Below are 20889 nucleotides of genomic sequence, written 5' to 3'. Positions count from 1 at the left end.
CCAAGCACGTTTGGCCCATTGGAAAAGCTTCTTCAATATATATATATATATATATATATATATATATATATATATATATATATATATATATATATATATATATATATATATATATATATATAGCCCTGGGAGAAACTAGAAATATCTTTGAAGCGCAAGGCAAACTTGTGGGCGCTCTATTCTCTACGAACGCGGGACTGCAAGTGTAGAACCGCATTCGACCGGTGATACGACGGAACGTGTGCCGGTGTGCAGGATGCATTGTTCTCCTTTGTGAAGCTGCCGTTGTCACTCTTTCGTTGCCGCTCGTGTCAGTGGCACGTCTTTCTTTTTCTTCGTATTTTTCCTTCTTCAATTCTCTGTACCAGAAAAGAAAGCTGGAAGTGAACGCTGTGTTAGTTGTTCATTTGCGACCATGGTATTCCGGCCGGCTTTACGCACTATCGGCGACGAGCCATCTACGTAGAGAAATATGCGAAAAGGGCTTACGACAGGGCGTTATAGCAGGTGGTACACTACAAAAAAAAGGGGGGAAAAAAAGGTGACATTTGGTACGAAGTGAAACAAACATGTGCAGAATTGGACACTGAAGAGATATGTAATACGCGAATACCATTCACAGTGTGAGCTCCGATAAAATCGTAAGGGGTCGGACCTCAACATGTGCATTAGCAGATGCTTCACTGCGCGTGACATCAACGCCGTGGGCACTGCGCACTTCGTTGTTAGCACCGCTTCGAAACAGGTCCGATAAAAAAGAAAGTATAAAAAGCGAAAACGAGGAATTTACTTAAGACAGTATATTGCAACACACGCTCCTTTCTTTCTGTTTTCTCTTACCGGCCCATTGCACGTGTAGCTGCTGCCAAGAGCGCCAGAATGTCTGCAGATTCCAGATTGTAGTAGATCATTTTGTTAAGATTGCGCACATGACGCGAATAGTCAAGATTATTCCAGAGCTTGCGCGACCACCAGTTATAAGGCTGGAAAGTTCAATGCGTGATGTATAAAAGACGGCGCGTCCCAGCGATGTTCAATTTATGGACTGCCGATGCCCTGTTCGCCGCTATCTGTGTACAGCGTGTATTGCTGTAGTTTGATTTTACGTTTCCCGGCCACAAGTACGGCCATATAAAGAGTTCCATCTTGGACACGCCGACTGCTGCCTTCGTCGACGTCGCGATCCCGTGACAATATCGACAGAGCTTAGAGACATGTAGACAGAGCAAGAAGATGAAAGGAAACCATGAAGTCCGGGAAAGTCGATGCACGGGAACGTCCGAAAAATATAGAAAATAAATCCGTTTCTATCAACTTTACGCTCAACCTTGTTTAGGCCGGCGGGCGGGGTAAAATTGCGCAGCGTCTTCTATAATGTGAATCGATTCTTTCTCGGAAAAACTACGCGTCGACGACTCGTATACGAAATGGAATTTCGTTTTCCGTTCCGTCGGCGATAGCGCACTCGCCGCATGGTATGCCCTTGCGCGCTGCTGCCATCCTCTTTTCTAAGTCTCTGTGTTCCCTTGCCTCACACACCGAGAGATCACAAGTTAAAGGTCACGCCCTGGCCGTGAAAGGTGCGCAAAAGCTCGAAAGGCTTCCAGGGGAAAGTAATTGAAAGTAATTGAGAAAGACGCAGACTCTGTGAAGCAATAGAAAGGGAACGTTCCGAAAAATAAATCTATTTAGGCGGGTGCGACGACGGAACGAAATTCTCCGGCGGAACAGGACGGCGGACAGTGTGTCACAATGTATTGCAACACAGCTCGCCGCTCTGTTTGCTTACGTTTTCTTACACGTTGGCATTCATGAGTAAACAATTTGTAACCACACTAAGTTAGTTGGTTAGTTGTTTAGTTAGTTGGCTGCTTGGTTAGTTAGTTAGTTTGTTTGTTTGTTTAATTGTTTGTTTGTTTTAAGGCCCCCTGTGGTCTTGAAGAAATAACAGCACGTTTCGACCGTGCCATCAACTCATACATAGACGCACATGTTGCAAAGGTTAGTTGGAGGGCTGTGTTTCTTTATTCAGCGTTTATTGTCTCCAAATGAGCTTCTATAACTCGCCCCCAACAGTAATATTCCTTAATGGGTTGTTTGCAGAAAGTTGGCAGGAATCATGAAATCGACGAGCAGACGATCGCGAATATGAAGGATATCCCTATACCTTCCCGCAAGCTTTAGAGAGAGAGAAAAAATTCTCTCTCTCTCTCTCTCTCTCTCTCTCTCTATATATATATATATATATATATATATATATATATATATATATATATATATATATATATATATATATATATATAAGCTCTGTGGTGTAATAACGGGCTCTATAAGTCTGCAAACATTGACAGTTTAACACCGTGTATAACAGCGAACTAAAAACAGAAAACAATTTGTAATCTCTTAATAAACGCGCACGCAAAACTCAATTCCGCTACCTGGTGGTGAAGAAGTACGGAATTGGTAAACACAAGCAAATGTCGATTGAGAAGATGCGTATGCACTGTAGGTCTTCTTACGGCCATCTCTTTCCCAGAACCTTTTTCAAATACGCTCGCAGGTATCCTCTACATTCAGGCACGCGAAATGCTTTCTCTCTCTTTCTCTCTCTCTGTGAATTTCTTGCAAGACTCCGCCGAAACTGGAGGATTCCGCGAACCGCGCATCACCAATCACAACGCTCGCGGCCGGCAGCGCGCGCCGCGAGTGTTAGCGACAGTTACAGGCGGCTCGCTCGTTCGCGGTACTCTAAAATCCCTAGCAAATTGCTTTATTTGCCGTTCCGTGGGATCTGATTCCGTCGTATGTTTTCTCCGCAGCATGAGGATGTTCTCATCTAACACACCGTCTAATCCTACTTTATTGCGCATTCAAAACCGTCCCCGTTTTCTCAGGGCCATTACGCTTCCACCCGTTTTCTTGTTGTTTATTTTTATTTTTCGTAGGTAAGCTACATGCAAACGGCGTCTGACAACGTTCGTCCCAGGGCAGCCCAACAATGGGCACGCGAGAAAACGCATACCCGCACTATACGAGTGTTATCTTTCCTTTACGCTTTTTCGCGGTCCCGTCTCTGCCGGTGAGGGCGTCTAATGGCATGCTCCGCAATTGTCTGGCTCGCGTTTCGCGACAAGCTAACGACTTCGTAGAATCTCTGCATTCTTTCGCAGATTTTCGGGTGAATGTACTTCCAGAGGGCAGTGGTGGTATGGAAATGAAGTCATCCGTCCGCTTTCTTTTGTTTGTGTTCTTTTTCTGACATTTTAGCAGACCACGGTTGAAGTTCTTTTTTTGCCTTACTTGTTCGTCTTTCTTTCTTGTTCTATTTTATTATAATTTTTGCCCTTTTTCTGTGATTCCAGATTTTTTAAATCTTGCTTTCTGACGTTTTGATATGTGTATGGGTTCCCCGGCTCTGTCTAGCCAGAGTTTAAAAATATGCCGACGCACTTTATGACCCCGCGACCAAATGCATGTTGCTGATTGTTGCATGGAGTATGTCACACTATTTTTCGTGTTCTGCGTGATTTCCTAATTAGGAGAGATTGATTAATTAACTTTTTAAGGAACAAAGCTGGACAAAAATTCCAGTGAGAAAGTTGTAAATTGGTTTGCAAAACGTCCGATTAGACAGTTTCTAACTTCTTATCTATTAATCATTGGTGTTTTTCTGCTTACCACAGATGCCCGCGAAATAAAAAAGTACACCACGTGACATGCCCCCTTGCGCGCCGCGATTGAAGTGCCTCGTAACGTTCCTCGCACAAACGATATGCTTCCCTCGCGGCTGCTTATGACAGCGATAAGCAGACGCAGCGGTCATCGCTTGTGCGGCCGCAAACAACAGATGTGTCATCGCACAGCCACCATGGTCGTCGTTGCCCTGTTAAGAGGCAGCACACCCGGACAAATGCTATGAAACGCGGAACGCTAGGGAGCAGTGCAATCACGGTGCGCAGAGGCTCGCGAGCCTGCATGTCACGTGGTATTTTAGAGGCGAAGCACCTTAAGGTCTCGCCTTGTCGGCGTGTCATGTCGTAGTCACGGTCCATCATAAATGTGTATGCGCCACAAAAATTGGGTAAATCCCACTACTCGCCACCGGTCCATGCTATGCATATTATGAGTTAAAGGTTCGTCGTTACTGCCTAAAACATTATGTTTGGCTTAGCAGCGGTGTCAGAATCCCCGACGAGTTTTACCAAGGCGCTCAAGCTTCTTATATAAAACCAGAGACACAAACGTGCATCTCATGGGAAAGTCATTATTATTTATTTATTATTTATTTACAGATGCTGCAATCACCATTTGGTGATTTTAGCAGGGTGGTACATCAAGTTAGTTATGAACAATTGGCAAGTACAATGACATATAGTATATTTATTTATTTATTTATTTCAGTATACTGTCAACCCCAAATGGGGTTTTTACAGGAGTGGGTACATTTAGAGAAAAACAGCAAACACACAAAAGTGTTACAGTGAAAATGTAGATGAAGACGGAATCGCATAAATCTGTACAATTCATACATAAATGTCTTGACAATATATACATGTTATACATGTTATACATGTTATATACATGTTATACAATGAATACAGGGAAAAAATACTTCAACGGGCAAAAACATACAATAAAAATACAAGAATACATTTAACAATCATGTACAGTAGTATGTGCTACGAATTAAACTGATTAGTGCACTTTCCAATTTCGATGAAAACAATGCCAATGAGGGTGCTGAGACAATTGCATTAGTTAATTTATTCCACTCGACTATGGTGCGAGGAAAGAATGAATACTTAAAGCAATTATTGCGTGTGGGAAAGGGGGTTATGGTGAGGTCATGTCTCTGCCTGGTAGAGTAGCCAGAAGAAAAAGAAAAAATATCAGCTATGTCTACTTGATAATGGCCGTTAATCAGTTGATACAAAAGCTTAAGCCTTGAGTTACGGTATCTTAATGACAAAGGTGAAAGTTGAGCTCTGGTTAATAGGTCCGTAACAGAAGTCCTTGAAAAATTATTGTAAATAAAACGCGCTGCTCGTTTTTGCACTTTTTCTAATTTGTTAATGTTAGTCTTAGTAAACGGATCCCATATAATAACGGCGTAATCTAATATTGGTAAAACAATTGATTTGTACGCTAAAAGGCGGGCAGAAGGAGTGGATAGCTTCAGTGAACGACGTAGAAAAAACAGTTTGTAAGTTGCATTCGTCGTTATGTGTGTAATGTGTTTGTTCCAGCAGAGATCATTCGATATGTAAAGCCCCAAGTACTTATAATTAGTGACTTCAGACAAAAAAGTGTTGTTAGCATTGTATCTGAAATGCAAAGGACTTTTCTTGTCTGTAATTCGCATAAAAACAGTTTTATCAAAGTTAATGACCATCTGCCATTCCTCGCACCAAGAGGCTACTTTTTGAAATGCCTGATTTAACAGAAGTTGATCGGATGTGCTATGAACCTCTGAGTACAAAACACAGTCATCTGCGTAAAGTTTCGCTTTAACAGGAATTTGTTCTACAATATCATTAATGAACAAAAGAAATAGTAGAGGTCCTAGGACGGAGCCCTGGGGAACGCCAGAATCAACCGTCATCTATTTGAAACGCCACTTCTTGAAACATACGTGAAAAGTGATGGTGCGTTAGTGGACCGGTGGCTAGTAAAGCAGCAAAAAGTAAAGATTTTGCAATGAGAAACACCGGCGCACATTGCATGCCTCGCCCTCCCCAGGTTTCATGTTAGTGGAGCTGAAACACCCTCCCCTACATGTTTCGCCCTTCCACATTTAGAAACTGTCTAAATCGACGTTTTGCAAACCGATTTACTACTTTCTCACTGGTGTTTTTTTTTTGTTCAGCTTCGTTGCTTCAATAATTAATGAATTAATCTTGCCTAATTAGATAATTAAACAGAACACAAAAAAAGTGTAACTTACTCCATGCAATAGTCGGAAACGTGCATTTGGTCGCGTCGTCATAGAGTGAGTCGGCATATTTTAAACTGGCTAAATATAGCTGGGGCACCCTGTGTTTGTGTTCATAGCCATCAAACAATTCCATACATGACCGTTTTTCTTTCTTCCTTCCTTCCTTTCTTTCTTTCTTTCTTTCTTTCTTTCTTTCTTTCTTTCTTTCTTTCTTTCTTTCTTTCTTTCTTTCTTTCTTTCTTTCTTTCTTTCTTTCTTTCTTTCTTTGATATGAAGGTGGTCGTGAGCGGAATTGTTTGTCGAACTCGGAAGCTCTAATTTGCGTAAATACTATAAGACGCGTACGCAAACCGGAGTACGCGTACATGCATATTTGCTTTCCTTTGCTCGACCTGCGTAAGCGGAAAGACGTAAGCAGAACAAGTTTGACTATACGTTTTAGCGCTTAAAATATAAGAAAAAAGGTAGGCGTAGACGCACTTACAGTGCTTCCGGCTCTGCTCGGGCTGTATACATTTTCTGTCAATTACATTCCACTTTCAATGCGCACTCAACGAGTCCGCAAAACGAACAGCAGGTCGACGGTGTAATGAGAGGTGCCTAGGCGTGCGCACGGGGGGAGGGGGGCGCCTCCCCCCTGGTCACGTAAGAGGGTGGGGGGGGGCGCTGCGATGACCCCCCGCCCCCTGATGGGGAACCCTGCGCACGCCTACGGAGTGGAGCCACTTAATGAGCATCGCGTTGCGTAAGTACATTCACAAAAATTATCGACCGAAAAAACTGCCTTCAGGTCAGTGCAACCAGAGAGCATGGCTGGCGATAGCCCGTTATGTCTCGCGCCTTGCAAACATCGCTGGCCGTGACGGTCGTCTTTGGCGCCCCTCGACAGCTATCGGCACGGCGAATCATCGGGCTTCCCGACAACTTGTGACGTACGGCGACCGTTTTTACGCGATCAGAGGGCATAGGTGGTGGTGGTGAGAGAACTTTATTTCGGTCCAGTGAAGACGCAGGCTAGACGCATAGGTCGGCAAAAAAAAGTGCACCTCATCAGACTTAAGAAATATATATTGTGCTTAGGACTCACTCGGACTCACACTCCCTATATTTTTTTTCTCAGTGGGACTCACTCGGACCTCACCAAAACTTTCCACAACAATAGTAAAGTAAAAAGTTGGGCTAGTTGGTATTTGTTCATGACTGAGGGGCGCGAGAAAACGGCACACAACGAAAAGAAGTACACGGGCCGTTTTCTCGCGCCCCTCAGTCATCATTTCACAAGACTCACTCGGACTCAGACTTACTAAAGTTTCCTCAACTGGACTCACTCGGACTCAGACTCGCCAAAGTTTTACCAAACCGAACTCACTCGGACTCGGGCTCACCAAAACGTTCCTCAACCGGACTCGGACTCAAGCCCACCAAAATGCTACTCACTCAGACTTAGACTCACCGCTCGATCTGAGTGTGAGTGAGTCTGAATGAGTCGACTCATGAGTGAGCTTGCCGACCTATGTCAGGGGGTCGATGTTGTGCGGACCAGTAGCTTGCCGTGGTCGTTATACACATGTGCACGCGTGTTCACAAAGCAGTCTATATGACGAGGCTGCTCGCAATTGGGTCAACAAGAGCAGCAGCCCCGCTTTCTTCCGAGCAGTGGTGGGCGCATTCCTGTCTGCTCTCGCTGTCCGAGGGGTTATTCAAGGGGGGGAAGCCTGCTGGGAAGGGAGGAATAGGCGTCGAAATCCTGTTGTACTCCGCGGGGATGCGAACAAGTTTCTTCTCGCCGTCGGTGCCTACGTGCAGCGCTCAGAAGCGGCGCTTGCACACAGTCTTGCACGGTCCGGACGAGGGGGCGGGCGAGGAACTGTCCGCGGCACGCCAACATTTGCAGCATCGTTCAAGGGAGACCGACCCGTACCTCGTGAGTCGCATGGGGGTCGTTGAGCGGCTCTCGATCCGCCGGCATTGGTGTTACGTATTTAGGAAAGCGGCGCCCGCTCGAAGACCGCTAGGCACGCGATAGAAGAAGTGAAAAGGCGCGCACAGTCGGTCAGTGTTTAGACCTGCTGAGTTTACTGTTTGCCGCTTATTCTGTTTTGGTTCTCCGGTTTTGTGTTTTCTTTTTCTTTTAAAGACAATGTCGTCCTGGCTCTCTCATACCTGCTTTCTTTAATGGGCTTGATATCCACGATAACGATTAGTTTTGATTTAATTCGACTTGCCTAGAGTACAGGCCATCCTTATCTGGCTGCCGTATCTACTCGCATACAACCAGCGCTGTTTAATGTTGGCTATCGTTGGCTTGTTATTGGTGAATGACGTCTAGTATTGGCTGTTGGCTTTTATATTAGCGACAATGTCTTCTTTGAACCTCAGTCCAATGATTGAGTATTGTACCCATTTTATTTCTTTCGAATTTCTGCAGGACCAAGTAAACTTGTTTTCGATTCAATTCAGTTAGCACCATTCATACATCTCATGATACCCGTGAACGACTATATTCTGTGAAGCCATTAGCGGTGTCCTTTACGACTAAATTAAGTAAATAAAAGAAAAGGTCGACATATTTGTTGCTGTCCCCATATGTTTGACATTTCGAGGGAAAAGAAATTAAAAAAAATGGCCGCGTATCTGCGTGCTTCGCTGCAAATGTCGTCTAAAGACGATAGAAGAGGCGCTGCGTGAGATATGGACGCCATCTGGCAATACGTCGGGAAACATGAGTGCTGTGTTGCGGGCTGGTAGTCCCGGCGCTGCAGCAGGCGAAGACCGGCGGTGACCAACGCGACCGGCGGGGACGCCAGCCAGCCCGAACACGCGGTTTGGCGCGAAGCGCCGAAGCAGAAGAAACGTCCGCACTCAACGAGTACTCTCCACACACTCTTTTATTTACACGTCGCCTGGGTAAAACAGGAATGCCAGAGCGGCGTCCCCTGTCATTAGTACAATGCAATACTGAACCGAAACCGAAACACAACATGAGCACGGACATGAGCTTGTGCAGAAGGCACGGAGGAAGACAAGTTTCAGCGCAGTCGCATTTTCAGCGCAGCTTAAGAAACTAGGGTCTTTAAAATTGCGTATCTATGTATTTTCTATTAAAGGAACACACCACCTAATACTTACCTAATGATGTTGCGCCTCAGATACGCGTTATTTATTTTTTGATCGACAACGTTCACAAGTAGGAGCAGCCGTACCAGTTCAAGATGGGTGGGCGGTAAGCAAGTGGTTCAACGTTGGCCGGGTGGCTGAATCGAGTGACGTGCCGACAAACAGAAAGGCAGACAGAAAGACAGACCAAAATTTCTGCGTTTAAGTTCCCCAAGAAAGACTATCGTCTTTAATAAGTGCCATATTGAGACGCTTGTTGTTGTGTTTACACTCCCCATCACTAACCTCGTGAAGTGCAGTAAAATATTAGTCGCTTCTGGCGACTACGAAAGAGAACCTTCAACCATCGAAGAAGGACCCCTCTACTGTTTACCGCTGACCGCGCTGCTCGGAAATGGTACGGAAGTATTAGCGCTGCCGCTGTGGCCTTTCTCCCTTTGAAGGGCTGAGGGGGAGTGTCTGTTTAGGAGAGAACCGGGGCGGTCCATGTCTCACCGGATATGGTCACCTAAATTGCGTTTTTGCGGAAGGGGAACAAAAAAGCCGCTGAAAAATTGGAAGGATCATAGTAAACCGATCGCACAGCCGACGCTCGTTACTTATTGGCGGACACGAGCTCGTCATTGTGACTCGATTGATTGATTGATTTCTTTGATTGTGATTGTTGATTATGGTATCCTCTGTACAGTTCATTAATTTCATTTCGTTGCATTCGCGTTCTCGCTCATGTACAGCAATAAAATGGCTGTATGCCGTCCTCGACAGCACGTTAGTTATCTCTACATCCGTTCCGTAACACTCACGCACCAACGGCTGTCGGTCCTGCGCACCACCACATGTCCCGCTCAACTACATTTGTCCCTCTTAATGTCAACTCTGCAAATATATATTCAGACGTTCTTACTATCGTGGCATTTTTCCAACATACTATAGTGTCATCGCTTGTATGAATATGTCATGGTTTAATTGCCCAAGGCGGCATATTCGTGCTCGTGCAGAGAGTCGCCACCTCCTCGTATTTCTTCTAGTTAGAACCGACATTCTTTGTGTAAACACAGGGGGGAAAATGTATCCCTGGGGGGAAGAGTGGCGTATCTGCGCTAAATTTTAGATTTTCATGTCAGCGCGTAATGTTAGCATCATTTCGGCTTTCACGCTTAATTTCAGGCCTCAATTACCTTTGACAACCACGTGATTAGCGGCCCGAGGATGTGCTGCCGGGTTGTCATTGTCGGAACCTATTTGTAATTTCTTGTTCGCATTTTATTTGTTCGGGACTGTGTACAGGTAGGATAGAGGAGCCCTCTCATGCTCAGAACGTTTTCTTCCGGACGTCTTGCAGGCAGCGAGTCGCCGACGGTGTGCGGCCATCCCGAGCCCCGGTTCGACCTCCCGGAGATCCTGGAGCCCGGAGGCGGAGGCTCCGGGGCGGGCGACGAGTGCTACCAAGCGGCGGCCGAGACCATCATCTCGCACTGCCGGGAGAAGGCCAAGGTGATGGGCAACGAGATATCGGCGCCCTACGAAGTGCCCCACTTCCCCATCGAACTGTACGAGTCCCGGAAGGTCATGCAGCAGCAGCTGTCCACCAGGTGCGTTGTAGTAGGTTGCCGTCGGCTGTAAACAGGCGACCATTTGATTTGCATGTCGCACTCACCGCCATTTTTGACGGTTTATACTGTGCTTGTGCGTCATCTGCTGCACCGGGCTCATATTCAAACGCTGTTTTTTTTTCTTTTTAATTTTGTAGACTGTGCTTTAGTGTGAATAAGCAGGTATATACATTTTGTACGCTTACAGCCATCTTTCTTTAGAGGGTGAGAGAGAAAGAGATTTGGAGGGGCGGGGGTGCTTTAACTTCCGGATAAGTAGATAGGTTAGCCTCGGGGACATGCTGACTTCATCAGTCTGTGGAATTGAAACCATAACTATTTTGATGACGTGTCCGGTAGGTATCTTTGATTATAGTCCCCACTTCAGACTTTTGAAGTTTATACACGCAGTTGCACTTTGATGTGCGCGCTACGCTACAGCAGATGGGCGAGCATCTGGGGTTACTGCTGGTGAGACAGGTTGTGCCGACTCTCGGCTTGATACAGTGGTGGCCTTTAACATTGTTAACATTAGTCGAACCACGATACGCGAGCACAGAGGCGGATCGATCTGAACTGATTGTCTTGTGTTTTTCGAGCTTTTGTCATGTCACTGCAGGTGCCCAACCACACGCGCCCTCTTGCGAGTGTCGTTAGCATGTTTCGTCTGGTGTTGTGGCTTCAAGCCTAATTTTCTGCTGTTTGCAAACATTGTAGAGGAACTTACTCATGGCACACTATTCATCACCATCATTTATTGACCCTTAAAAGCCCTTTTCAGAGTATTACATGGGGGGGGGGGGACAAAAGCATCAATAACAGCATGGTCATATTTATGCAGTGCTAAAAAAGAAATCTTTTTTTTTTTGCGAAATACAGCATAGATGATCTCACTTTAAAAAGCGAAGCAAAACAGTGCAACAGGTAGAACAAGTGGTATAAATGCCGTTACAAAAGAATAGTACATAAAATAAGAGTTTAACCGCAAGAAATCTAAAAGCTTACGTGCGTTCAACGCGAATCTCACGTTCCCTTCGAATCGATGCAGCGCGTACCCGTATTAGAAATGGAAAACTCATTTGTTCTAAACGTAATTGAGCTCGCTCTCATTGGTTGACATTTACCAAAGTTAGGGTAAGCGTGTTTATGATATCTCGCCTTGACCCGTTTTCATAACGGCAGTAGCGCATCTTTGTCGGTTCGCCCGCGGCGTCACAGATCGCGTGTCACTCGAGCCTTTTTTCCTGACTTCCGACTCGCAGTGGTCCCTGTGTATCAAGAAGCTACTCGAGCAACGAGCTAGATAATGCGAAAAGGAGCAAGATAGTGTACGCATGGACAAGTGCCAGGAGTCGCATTTCGCGCGCTGACACAGCGCGCGCGATAAGAGGCAAGTCTCTTAGCGATAATGAGTTCACGCCTTTTCGGCATAAAGTTGGGCAGTTCAAAGAACCACCGTGTTTTTCATTCGTAAAACTAAGTGAGACAAACAAAGCCAAGGCTCTTGGCAAGCCGCATGGGACGACCAATCCGAGGCATGCAGCTGTCAGCTCGGCGTTTCAATGCCGTCTTCAGTGGCTTTTTTTTTTTTTTTGAGCTGCTGCAGCTGCGGTACAAGAAAACCACTTGAGATTAAATTATTTACTTCGCAAGAGTGAAACACGCAGAGAGAGAGAGAGCGGGAGAGGCAGGGGGGTTTAAATTATTGTCTTCCGGAGCACTTTCACCTTCGCGTAACGTAACGTCTTGAACGGTGCCTCGCGAAGTAGACGGGCTTACGCATTCCACTAAATCTATGCGACACGCAAATAACGCTATTAAAGGTGTAGCGTTCCTTTGTAGCATTCGCTTGTCATGCCTTAGCCAGTCTGTAACATTTGCCACGTCCATATCGCCACGTCCATGTACACGCTACTGGTCCTGGGGCATACAGTGAGGCAACTCGTATATAAGAGAAGGCCTGAAGTAGTGTATGTTCCTTGATAAAAACAAACTAGTTATTTGTTATTCACACAAGGTTTCCCTTGTCCCCTCTCACTGCACGTCAATACGTTGATCGTGCCCGAAGCAATATGTTGATCGTACCGCAAAAGAAGACATATAAACAGGGTCCTGTCACAGCCCTGTGTCTTGGGACCATCGTCCGTATATTTTCGTATGCTGTTGTCCAAAGTAAAGATGGGAGCCGATGGATGGAGACACAATGTGCTGCAAAGGTCGAATGAACACGTGTATCGCGGGTTGATTTAATTATGGGTAGACAGAAAATTGACTCTAACGCGCCGTCTCGGTAGAACTGAAGCGTCCTGTTTGATCTCAAGTACAAGAGTGTTTTGGACGGAGCAACCATCCCTTATCGCGGTGTTTAGAGAAACACGTAAATAATCCACGCTTCGGGGGTCCATAATCACAGCTGTCGTTTGGCGCTCAGCCACTGAGGACTGGCGCAGAGGAGGCGTGGTGCAGAGAGGAAAACAGACCTTGTCTCTCTTATATCTTACCCGTTGTCGGCCACTAGGTGGCGTTTGATTCGCCACTTGAGTCGGGCTGTTACCCATATCTGGTTGTAGATAACACGACTGATTCATACCAGAGACTCTTTTAGCGGGAAACGAGGCCATGTTACGCTGTTAAAGATGATTGGTGACCTTGTTCAAACCGATCACGCTTGAACGCGATATTCACGAGTTTTAAAAGTAGCCTACTATAAGCCATAAGTTACAATGACTTATAGTAATGGGTTGTAATCATCGCAACTGAAATGCTTGTACGCTGGAATATCGGTACAGTGACGTTGTAATATTGCACCATGCACATTCTGTGCGCGGCTGCCGAAACTCAATATCGAACCCTGTATGCCATGCTCAAGAGTTTAAAGCCTGATAATATAGTCATTTAGCCCGTGAATTCGACGGATCGTCGTTATAAAGTAAATGATTGCCATTTCAAAGCACAAACGACAGCATCCGTTTTTATGCTTGCATTTAAACTCGTGAAAATCAGCACACGAAAAACAAGTCTTCCGTGAGTGCTTGGCAAAATGATGCGGGAGCGGTACATCACAAAAATGATGGAGCGGTGCAGGGACCTTGGGGTTAGGAAGAATTAGGAGAGGGCATAGCGCAACACCATCGAAGCAGAAAGAGAGAGAGAGAAAGAGATGAAAAAGGAAGGCCGGGAGGTTAACCAGATATTAGCATCTGGTTTGCTACCCAGCACTGGGGAGGGGAAATAGGGGCAAGAAAGAGGGTCTAGAGAGAGAGAGGGAGAGGGGGAAAAAGAGGAGAAAAATAACGGCACGTACACACACAAGATAAAAAACAACAACACACACACAGGGACGGCGTTCTGGTTACAATCGTTCAAAAAGGCCGGTCGCTGAAAAAGGCACGGAAGCAGAAAGTAGTATGAAGGGCAGGCTGTGGAGCTGGACTCGGTGGTCGCGTGATGGGCCATTACTGCTGGTGGGAAAGCAAAAGGAATGGGTTCACAGAGGGTTCGCTTTCCAGAGCTGGCTGCGCGACGTAATGCTCTCTCTCCTAGTTTATTCGTTCATCCAGGACAGGGACAAAGAACACCAAGAGTAGACAGAATCCACTTCGTATACGGTTTCCACGTAAGCTTGCGACTCAGGTTTATCGTTCCGGTTTCTCACACTCCGCCAGGTGGCGACTGTGCTCGATCTCGTGACAGCGTACTTTCGCATGTTGTGATGTTGTCTCCGTCGTCATATGACACCGAGACGATCGCGCGCGATGCGGGAACGACAACACATCGCCGAAGTACGGCGTCAGGAAGTCCTGTCTTGTGACGAGGTTTTGAGAGGGATGTCGGCGGTGACGGGGCGCGAGCGAGGACGCCCTCTCGTTTTTCGACGACTGGCGACGGGGGGCCCGGCTCGGGTTTCCACGCTTCGTCCGTGTAGTACTGTAGACGGTCCCCCGTGCGTGTAGTAAACACGACGCAAACGGGCGCGGTGGCGTGACGTGGTGGTGGTAGCGCGGCGGCACTCTGCGCGCGACTCTTGAGTAGCTCTGTCGCGGTTGATGTGCTGTTCGAGGAAGTATTAAAGTACATGAAAGGTGACAACTGAATCGCAATAAACATGTGCCGTCTCTGTTTTTTCTACAAATGCTGCAGGGAGAAAGGAAGCAAGTAAGTCTGAACTTGCCATTCTCTGCATGTGTCGTGAATTCCATGTACGGTGTTTTGTGTCACGAGGCTGCCGCAAAACTAACGATTTTCTTGTTTATTTGGATCTATAACTGTACGAAGGTAGGCTACGACTGACCTGGCTATCTTAACAATCATGAATTTGTTACCAGGGGCGGCGCTAGAAAAAAGTACCGGGGAGGGGGGGCAATTGACCCCGCCCCATATTTATGCCCCCCCCCCCCTTATTTTTTTCCCCAGAGCAAACATGGTCAAAACAAAAGGCACAATTAAGTTATCCGCCTCCCTGCAGGAAGACGCGGGCGCCATAGTCGCTTGGCTAATGCACAGCAGTGCGCGTTGTGTGCCACTGCTACAAAAATCTCTCTGGTATACTAAGATTAGCTGTGCAACGTTGTCATACCCATTATTCACTAATTTTTTGCGGATAAGTCCCGACTGCGGGGACAAAAATTTGGCCCGACCAGATAGCCCACGATGCGGCGGCCAGGCTTGGCTTGGCCGTCCCAACGTGGGAGCGGCCCGCTGCGCGATAATCGCGTTTCTCAGGACTCTCTAAAAGTATTTCCATCCTTCCATACATGCGTTGGCTGTAGCGGGCATGAGCCACAGTCCGAGATCACCATCATCATCATCATCATCATTTACCGCCACGCTTCTTGGCCAGACCCCTGTAGTGGGTCCGTGCCGTTAATGGCAACAGGACAGGCGGTCGGCCGGCGTGGCCGGCTGCATGGCGTCGGGCCCCATGTCCGGGGCCTCGACGATGGGCTCGGACCAGGTGTCGACAACGCCGACGCCGGCGGAGGGATCCTGGATGATGCTGAGCCGCCAGGCGAACGCGCCCACGCTCGTCTCGGCCGCTCGCGTCGTCGACTCCGGCGGCAGCGTGGTGGTGACGCCGAATTTACGCAACTTGTCAGCGATCGGCTATTCGTTGTGCGACTACCAGGACGACAACGGCGAGTCCGAGGGCCTTCGCGCCGAGTACTACGCCGTCACGCACGTCAGGAGCGCCGTCAAGAGCACCAGCGTCGGTCCCAAGAACCGGAAGGGGTGCGACGGCGGCAAGTCGACCACCGAGCTGTACAGAGACTGCCAGAAGCAAACCGAGCGGCTCGCGGGCATTCGCTTGCCGTCCGCCAGGTGCGGTAGCCCGCGCGAGTGCGTTTCGACCTCAGGTCTAGTTTGGCGGTCCCTATGTAATTCTCGCAGTCTTCGTTCGTGCCGTCGCGTCGATTTGTTATTAACCGCGTTTGCCGCGGTTAATAACCACGGCAATAACTTCGCGTGCTCCTCTAATAGTGACCTTGAACTGTGGCTGTGCTTTGTATGCCTTAAAGGGGCCCTGCAACACTTTTCGAGCATGCTCAAAAAGCGCTGCCGATCGGTAGTCGAGGCTCCCGAGAACACGCGAGCCAAATATTATAGCGATGCGCACGGCCTGGAATTTACAATAAATTCTCAAAGTCAGCTGAAAATCGCTCCCTCTTCTCTCGACAAATGATGTATTAGTCCGCAAAATATGACGCGATTGTCGGCAGTTCCACCATTGGCTGATGTTATAATCACGATAACACCCTCATTATTACTTTCGTTGTTAATTTTGAGTTCAATAAGTAGATAATATGTATGTTTATATTATGTTATCGCGTTAAAAACACCGAACAAACATTAATATTAGCACTTCCGGTCTCACCGACAGCTCGTCTGCTCGTAGTTGCGTTAGTTGCGTGGTTCCGTTTTCTTCGCCATGCGCAGTGCCGAAAACGTGAATATTTCTGTGCTTTTGACCATCGCCGGTTGCCGTTGAGAGTGGCAGCCGTTCGAGTGTTGCCTCGTCAGCTGAGAACTGCATCGTCGGCACGTTCTCACGACCGATCGAGGCACGGGCGCAGCGTGTCTCCGATAACAATGCTGGCGTCCGGTAATGGCGGCGCTTCGGGGTCGTCTGCCAGTGCCGTCTTACGAGGCGGTGTATCGGAGTATGGGCCGAAACCGATCTCAGCTGTCATTCGTTCCAAACGAGCGCGCACGTTTGCTTCCATGGTTGGCAGAGCGATGAAAACACTACGGCGTTCGAGGTGCACACCCAACATTACCAAACCGACGCGCAGTTTTCAAGCACGCGCGATACACAGCGCGATCGACTCCGCTCGACGAGAACGACGCAAGCCGACCGGAAGTGGCGGCACAGACCACGTGGTTGCGCCGAGACGCCAGAGAGAAAAAAATGAAAAAAAAATGCCGCCGGCGCTGACGTCGCCTCCTCGCACCTCCGCCCTCCCTCCCTCCCCTCACGCCGCGCGCAGCTTTCCGCGCGCTCGCTGCGTTGAGTTGAGAGAGAAAGCTGCGGAACGTGATCTCTATAATTTGGTAACACCACTTAGACTTGACGGATTCGAAAAATTTTTGCGGCATATGGCTCGTGAAGAGTCATACGTCAATAATGGGATTATTCCAATATAACAAAGAAAGGTGTTGCAGGGCCCCTTTAACTTTCGTCCCTTTGGCGGCTAATTGCCTTTAGACACGGCTTATTGGCTGCCGTATGACCTGCGCATTCTTTGGCGCTCTATACAAGAAGGCAACGTTTTCAAGAGTAGCAGCTTGGGCGAGTTGACATACCATGACGCTTAGCGGAACTCTGAGTCAAAGGTAACAAAGGTAGGGGTAGAAGAGAGGACAAGACGACAGCGTGAGCTCTTCTAGCCCCTACATCTGCTTCATTTTGCTATGAGTTGTGCTGAACACTCGTCAACGCTTTCGACACGGATGGTTTCATTCCATACAAGTATACAGTGTGGTTGCAGTGCGATCACCATAAAATCTTTACAACGCCTCTGGTCGATTCGTAGTTTCCTTGCACCTTTCCGCTCAGCGTTCGCTTCACGAAGATCCCTTTCTATAAATGTCGCTGCCTTATAATGCACTTCCACGAAGCGAGTCAGCGGCAATCGCTATGCATGTCAATGTTAAATGTCTGGTGTTAATGATGCACTAAAATGTGATCTTCGTATCACGCTCTGTTCTGTTTGGCTGTATACGTTTCTTAACCAGGTTTCCACGCGCGCGGTGGTTTCTGAACTGGCTAGTCCATTTTATGTTATCGGGGCAGAAAAGACGCACTCGGTTATTCTGTTCACCATACTGTCTATACGTAAAGAAGTACTGTAGAATGATTGGGCTTATTTTGTCTTTTGTTTTGTTTTGTTTCCAGGTGTTATGTGCGAGTTTATAAACAGTGATTTATCTGTTTTGTGTTCGATGGCAGTGAACCCCCCCCCCTTTTTTTTTTTTACTATCTGATAGCGTAGTTTATACGGGCAGTTTTGAGTTAGCGGCTAAGAGGCGCCGTTTTCTCCTAATTGCTTTCAGAGCGCAAAAGGAGCTCGAGGAGCGCAAAAGTTATTTCGATGGCGACGTCAAGGAAATGGAAGACAACTTGGCGCAGCTCAACGACCTGGACTTCGTGCCTCACTTTCAGCGTGTGGCAATCAGCGGCGAGGACACGTCCGGGGTCAGTATGAGGCTCCAGGCTCGCATGGTCGCATGTTGCCACTTCTGGCTCGCTACGTCGCTGCCAAGTGTCGCGGTCGCCCATGTATGTACGCGCATGCGCGCTCTTTGGCGCGTCGTCGTGTGAAGCGTATTGCGCGCGCTTACGAACTGCGCGCTTGCTGGAATGTGTACATTTGACGCGTTCCATATATCGCTCGACCTGCGTTTGGAAAGGCGCTCACACGCTTATCGTCCGTGCGCCCCTGAGGTCACGTGACACCGTGCTGCGCAGCTCACGACACTGGTTTCTTCACGCGTGCCCCTTATAGTTTGGTAAGTGATTATAGCTTATAGTGAGTGATTATCGCTTCGAATACTTGTGTTGGCGTGTTTGCTCGTCGTGGGAGTGGGGCAAGTCAGAGGTGCACTGGAACTGTGGTACGTGCTAACGAACTCGATAATATTTCCTACGCCTAACATGTAAATCTCAACGGAGCGTCATGTTTCAAGATAAAGTTCGTGAAATACCGGGCTTGTGCTGCACGTTGTGCTTCACTAGCTAGGTGTTGTGCCCAGGCCGAATTAAGGTCGGCTTCGTGACGTTCCGAAGAGCGTAATAACTTTGCGTGAAATTCGCTCGGCCTTTAACTGAAGTTTTCATCATGTGCACCTCGAGCTGCGTTAACGCTTACACATTGTGGATGGGACAACGTGTGTATTTCACGAGGCGCGTTTAAAACTTGTTTCTTGTACGTGACATGTGCGTTCCAATCCGCCTTTAAAGTGCTCTCAGATTGCAGAAACCTCCTTGGGCGTCATTAATTAGCCTTATTCCCGCTCATTTTTCTATTTCTTGAACGAACTCTAGAGGGATTAATGCATCGAACTTTGCGTACCGGTCGTTCCCGCTACTATTACAACTATACGCACTACTCGAAGTACGAAGCACAAAATTTATCCGTCCGTTCTGTCTTATTCACCGTTTTGCCGCACACTTGTATGTAGAGTGTGGTGAGCTTAGAATGTCCTGGTTGATTAAGTGACGAAGTTTTCGGTTTCCGCGTCTTCTTTTGCCCCGCCAGGTTCCCCTGGAAGACTTGCATCAGGCTTCTAAGCTTCTCGTCTCCGCACTCAGATTGAGGGAGAAGTACATGGAAATTTCTCAACAGTCCTTCCCCAAGGCGACCAAAAGATTTCTTAACCAACTAAAAGGAAAGCCCCTAGAGGAACTTGATTCTCCGGAAGAAATGTTCAGCTCGGCGGGTAAGCACCGCCTTGTGTTCCTTCCTTATTGAATTGTTTGAATCGTTTGTTCCTTTAAATACCCACGAAATCAATTACCGATAATGATATGAGTTAACTTATACGTCACCGCAGTGTTCTCTTCGTGTTGTCGCACGCCTCTGTCGTGTTTTTCGTCTTGTCTGGCGGCTAATTGGCCGTTGTGGCTGTTTTCAGATGCATGCGTTGTTGTGTGAGTGCGTGGCGAAGACGAGTTGTCACGGCATGCCCTGTCAGTGCATCGCTGACGCTTTGTGCGTGTTTTACCACTATAACCGCTGTTAAGCGGATTCTGAAATTATGCCCATAATCGGGAGCTGGTACGCTGCGGCGACCCACGTCGAGCTGCAGCTGTGTGCATTTAGAAGAAATCATATCTAATGAGATTGCTACAATATCTGCACTGCAGTTTCGTCTTGTGTAACTTTCTTGCGGGTCTGTGGTAACTTTTGAACGCTTTCATGAAATGCGTGTGCATGCAGAAATAAGCTTTAAATATGTTTCTTTCTGGATTAGAAAGAAGCCTTATGCTCTCTGCGTTTGTGGTCTTTGTATAATCACTGTGTTTACGAGTATGTGCTTTATGGTTCTCCGTGTGCATATCGAAATGAGTTTCTTCTTTTTTTTTTCGATGGGGCCTTCAAATTTGTCTTGCTTAAATTATTTGTTTACATTATTCTTTCATTTTTTCTTCGAGGCATCAAATTTTTACTAGTTGTGAAGCATCTTTTTACATTTTTAATGCCTTCCGGCGTTTTTCATCTTTGTTTGTTTGTTTCACATTTTTATATCACTCGATGGTTTGCTCTTCCAAGGTCTAAAGGTGCCAACCACCAAACGGGTTAAAACTAAAGGTATACCGTCGATTTTTTGCATGTCGAGGGGCCCCTCCTATGCCAGACCTTTTTTCACTCCCTGGCATGTGCCCCCAGGAGCTGTCATATTTTGTCCTTCCCTTTACCATCTCTTTCCTGGGCACCACCATTTCCCCCTCGAAAAAAAAAATAATCAGAAGCAATTGTTGAAGTTCGTGCTTTCCACGGTGCCGAAAACAGAAAATACTGTTCAGCCTTGGCGGACCCAGGTGGCGCACTTGTGTAGCAAAAATCCTCTGTCTCACAACTGTAATGGCAACCTGCAGTACTTCTAAGCTTTATTCACGAGAACTCGATTCATGGTAATGCCGACTTGTGTTTTAGTGCCCAGCACCACTTGTGCATTCGGTGTGCCTGTACCGCTAATGGCGCAGGACTTTTTTTTTATTTTATTCATTTACAATACTGTAAGCCC

The 20889-nt window shown here is 47.1% G+C and overlaps 1 protein-coding gene across 9 annotated transcripts in view; it reads left to right on the top strand.

The window, feature by feature from the left end:
• LOC119393392 (AMP deaminase 2) overlaps positions 1 to 20889 on the top strand; it is a 90405-nt gene that overhangs the window by 38895 nt on the left and 30621 nt on the right. For 4 of the 9 annotated variants that reach the window (XM_037660381.2, XM_037660376.2, XM_049416230.1 and 1 more), the window contains exons 2-6: positions 10395 to 10644; positions 14785 to 14799; positions 18196 to 18337; positions 19401 to 19581; positions 20415 to 20453. In XM_037660381.2, the coding sequence (XP_037516309.1) occupies positions 10395 to 10644; positions 14785 to 14799; positions 18196 to 18337; positions 19401 to 19581; positions 20415 to 20453 (627 nt within the window). The remainder of the gene's footprint in view (positions 1 to 10394; positions 10645 to 14784; positions 14800 to 18195; positions 18338 to 19400; positions 19582 to 20414; positions 20454 to 20889) is intronic. The other 5 variants (XM_037660378.2, XM_037660375.2, XM_037660382.2 and 2 more) reach the window with 3 other exon arrangements.

This window comes from Rhipicephalus sanguineus, chromosome 5, assembly GCF_013339695.2.
Source record: "Rhipicephalus sanguineus isolate Rsan-2018 chromosome 5, BIME_Rsan_1.4, whole genome shotgun sequence".
In the NCBI taxonomy this organism is placed as follows: Eukaryota; Metazoa; Arthropoda; class Arachnida; order Ixodida; family Ixodidae; genus Rhipicephalus; species Rhipicephalus sanguineus.
This window is presented reverse-complemented; position numbering and strand designations above follow the sequence as displayed.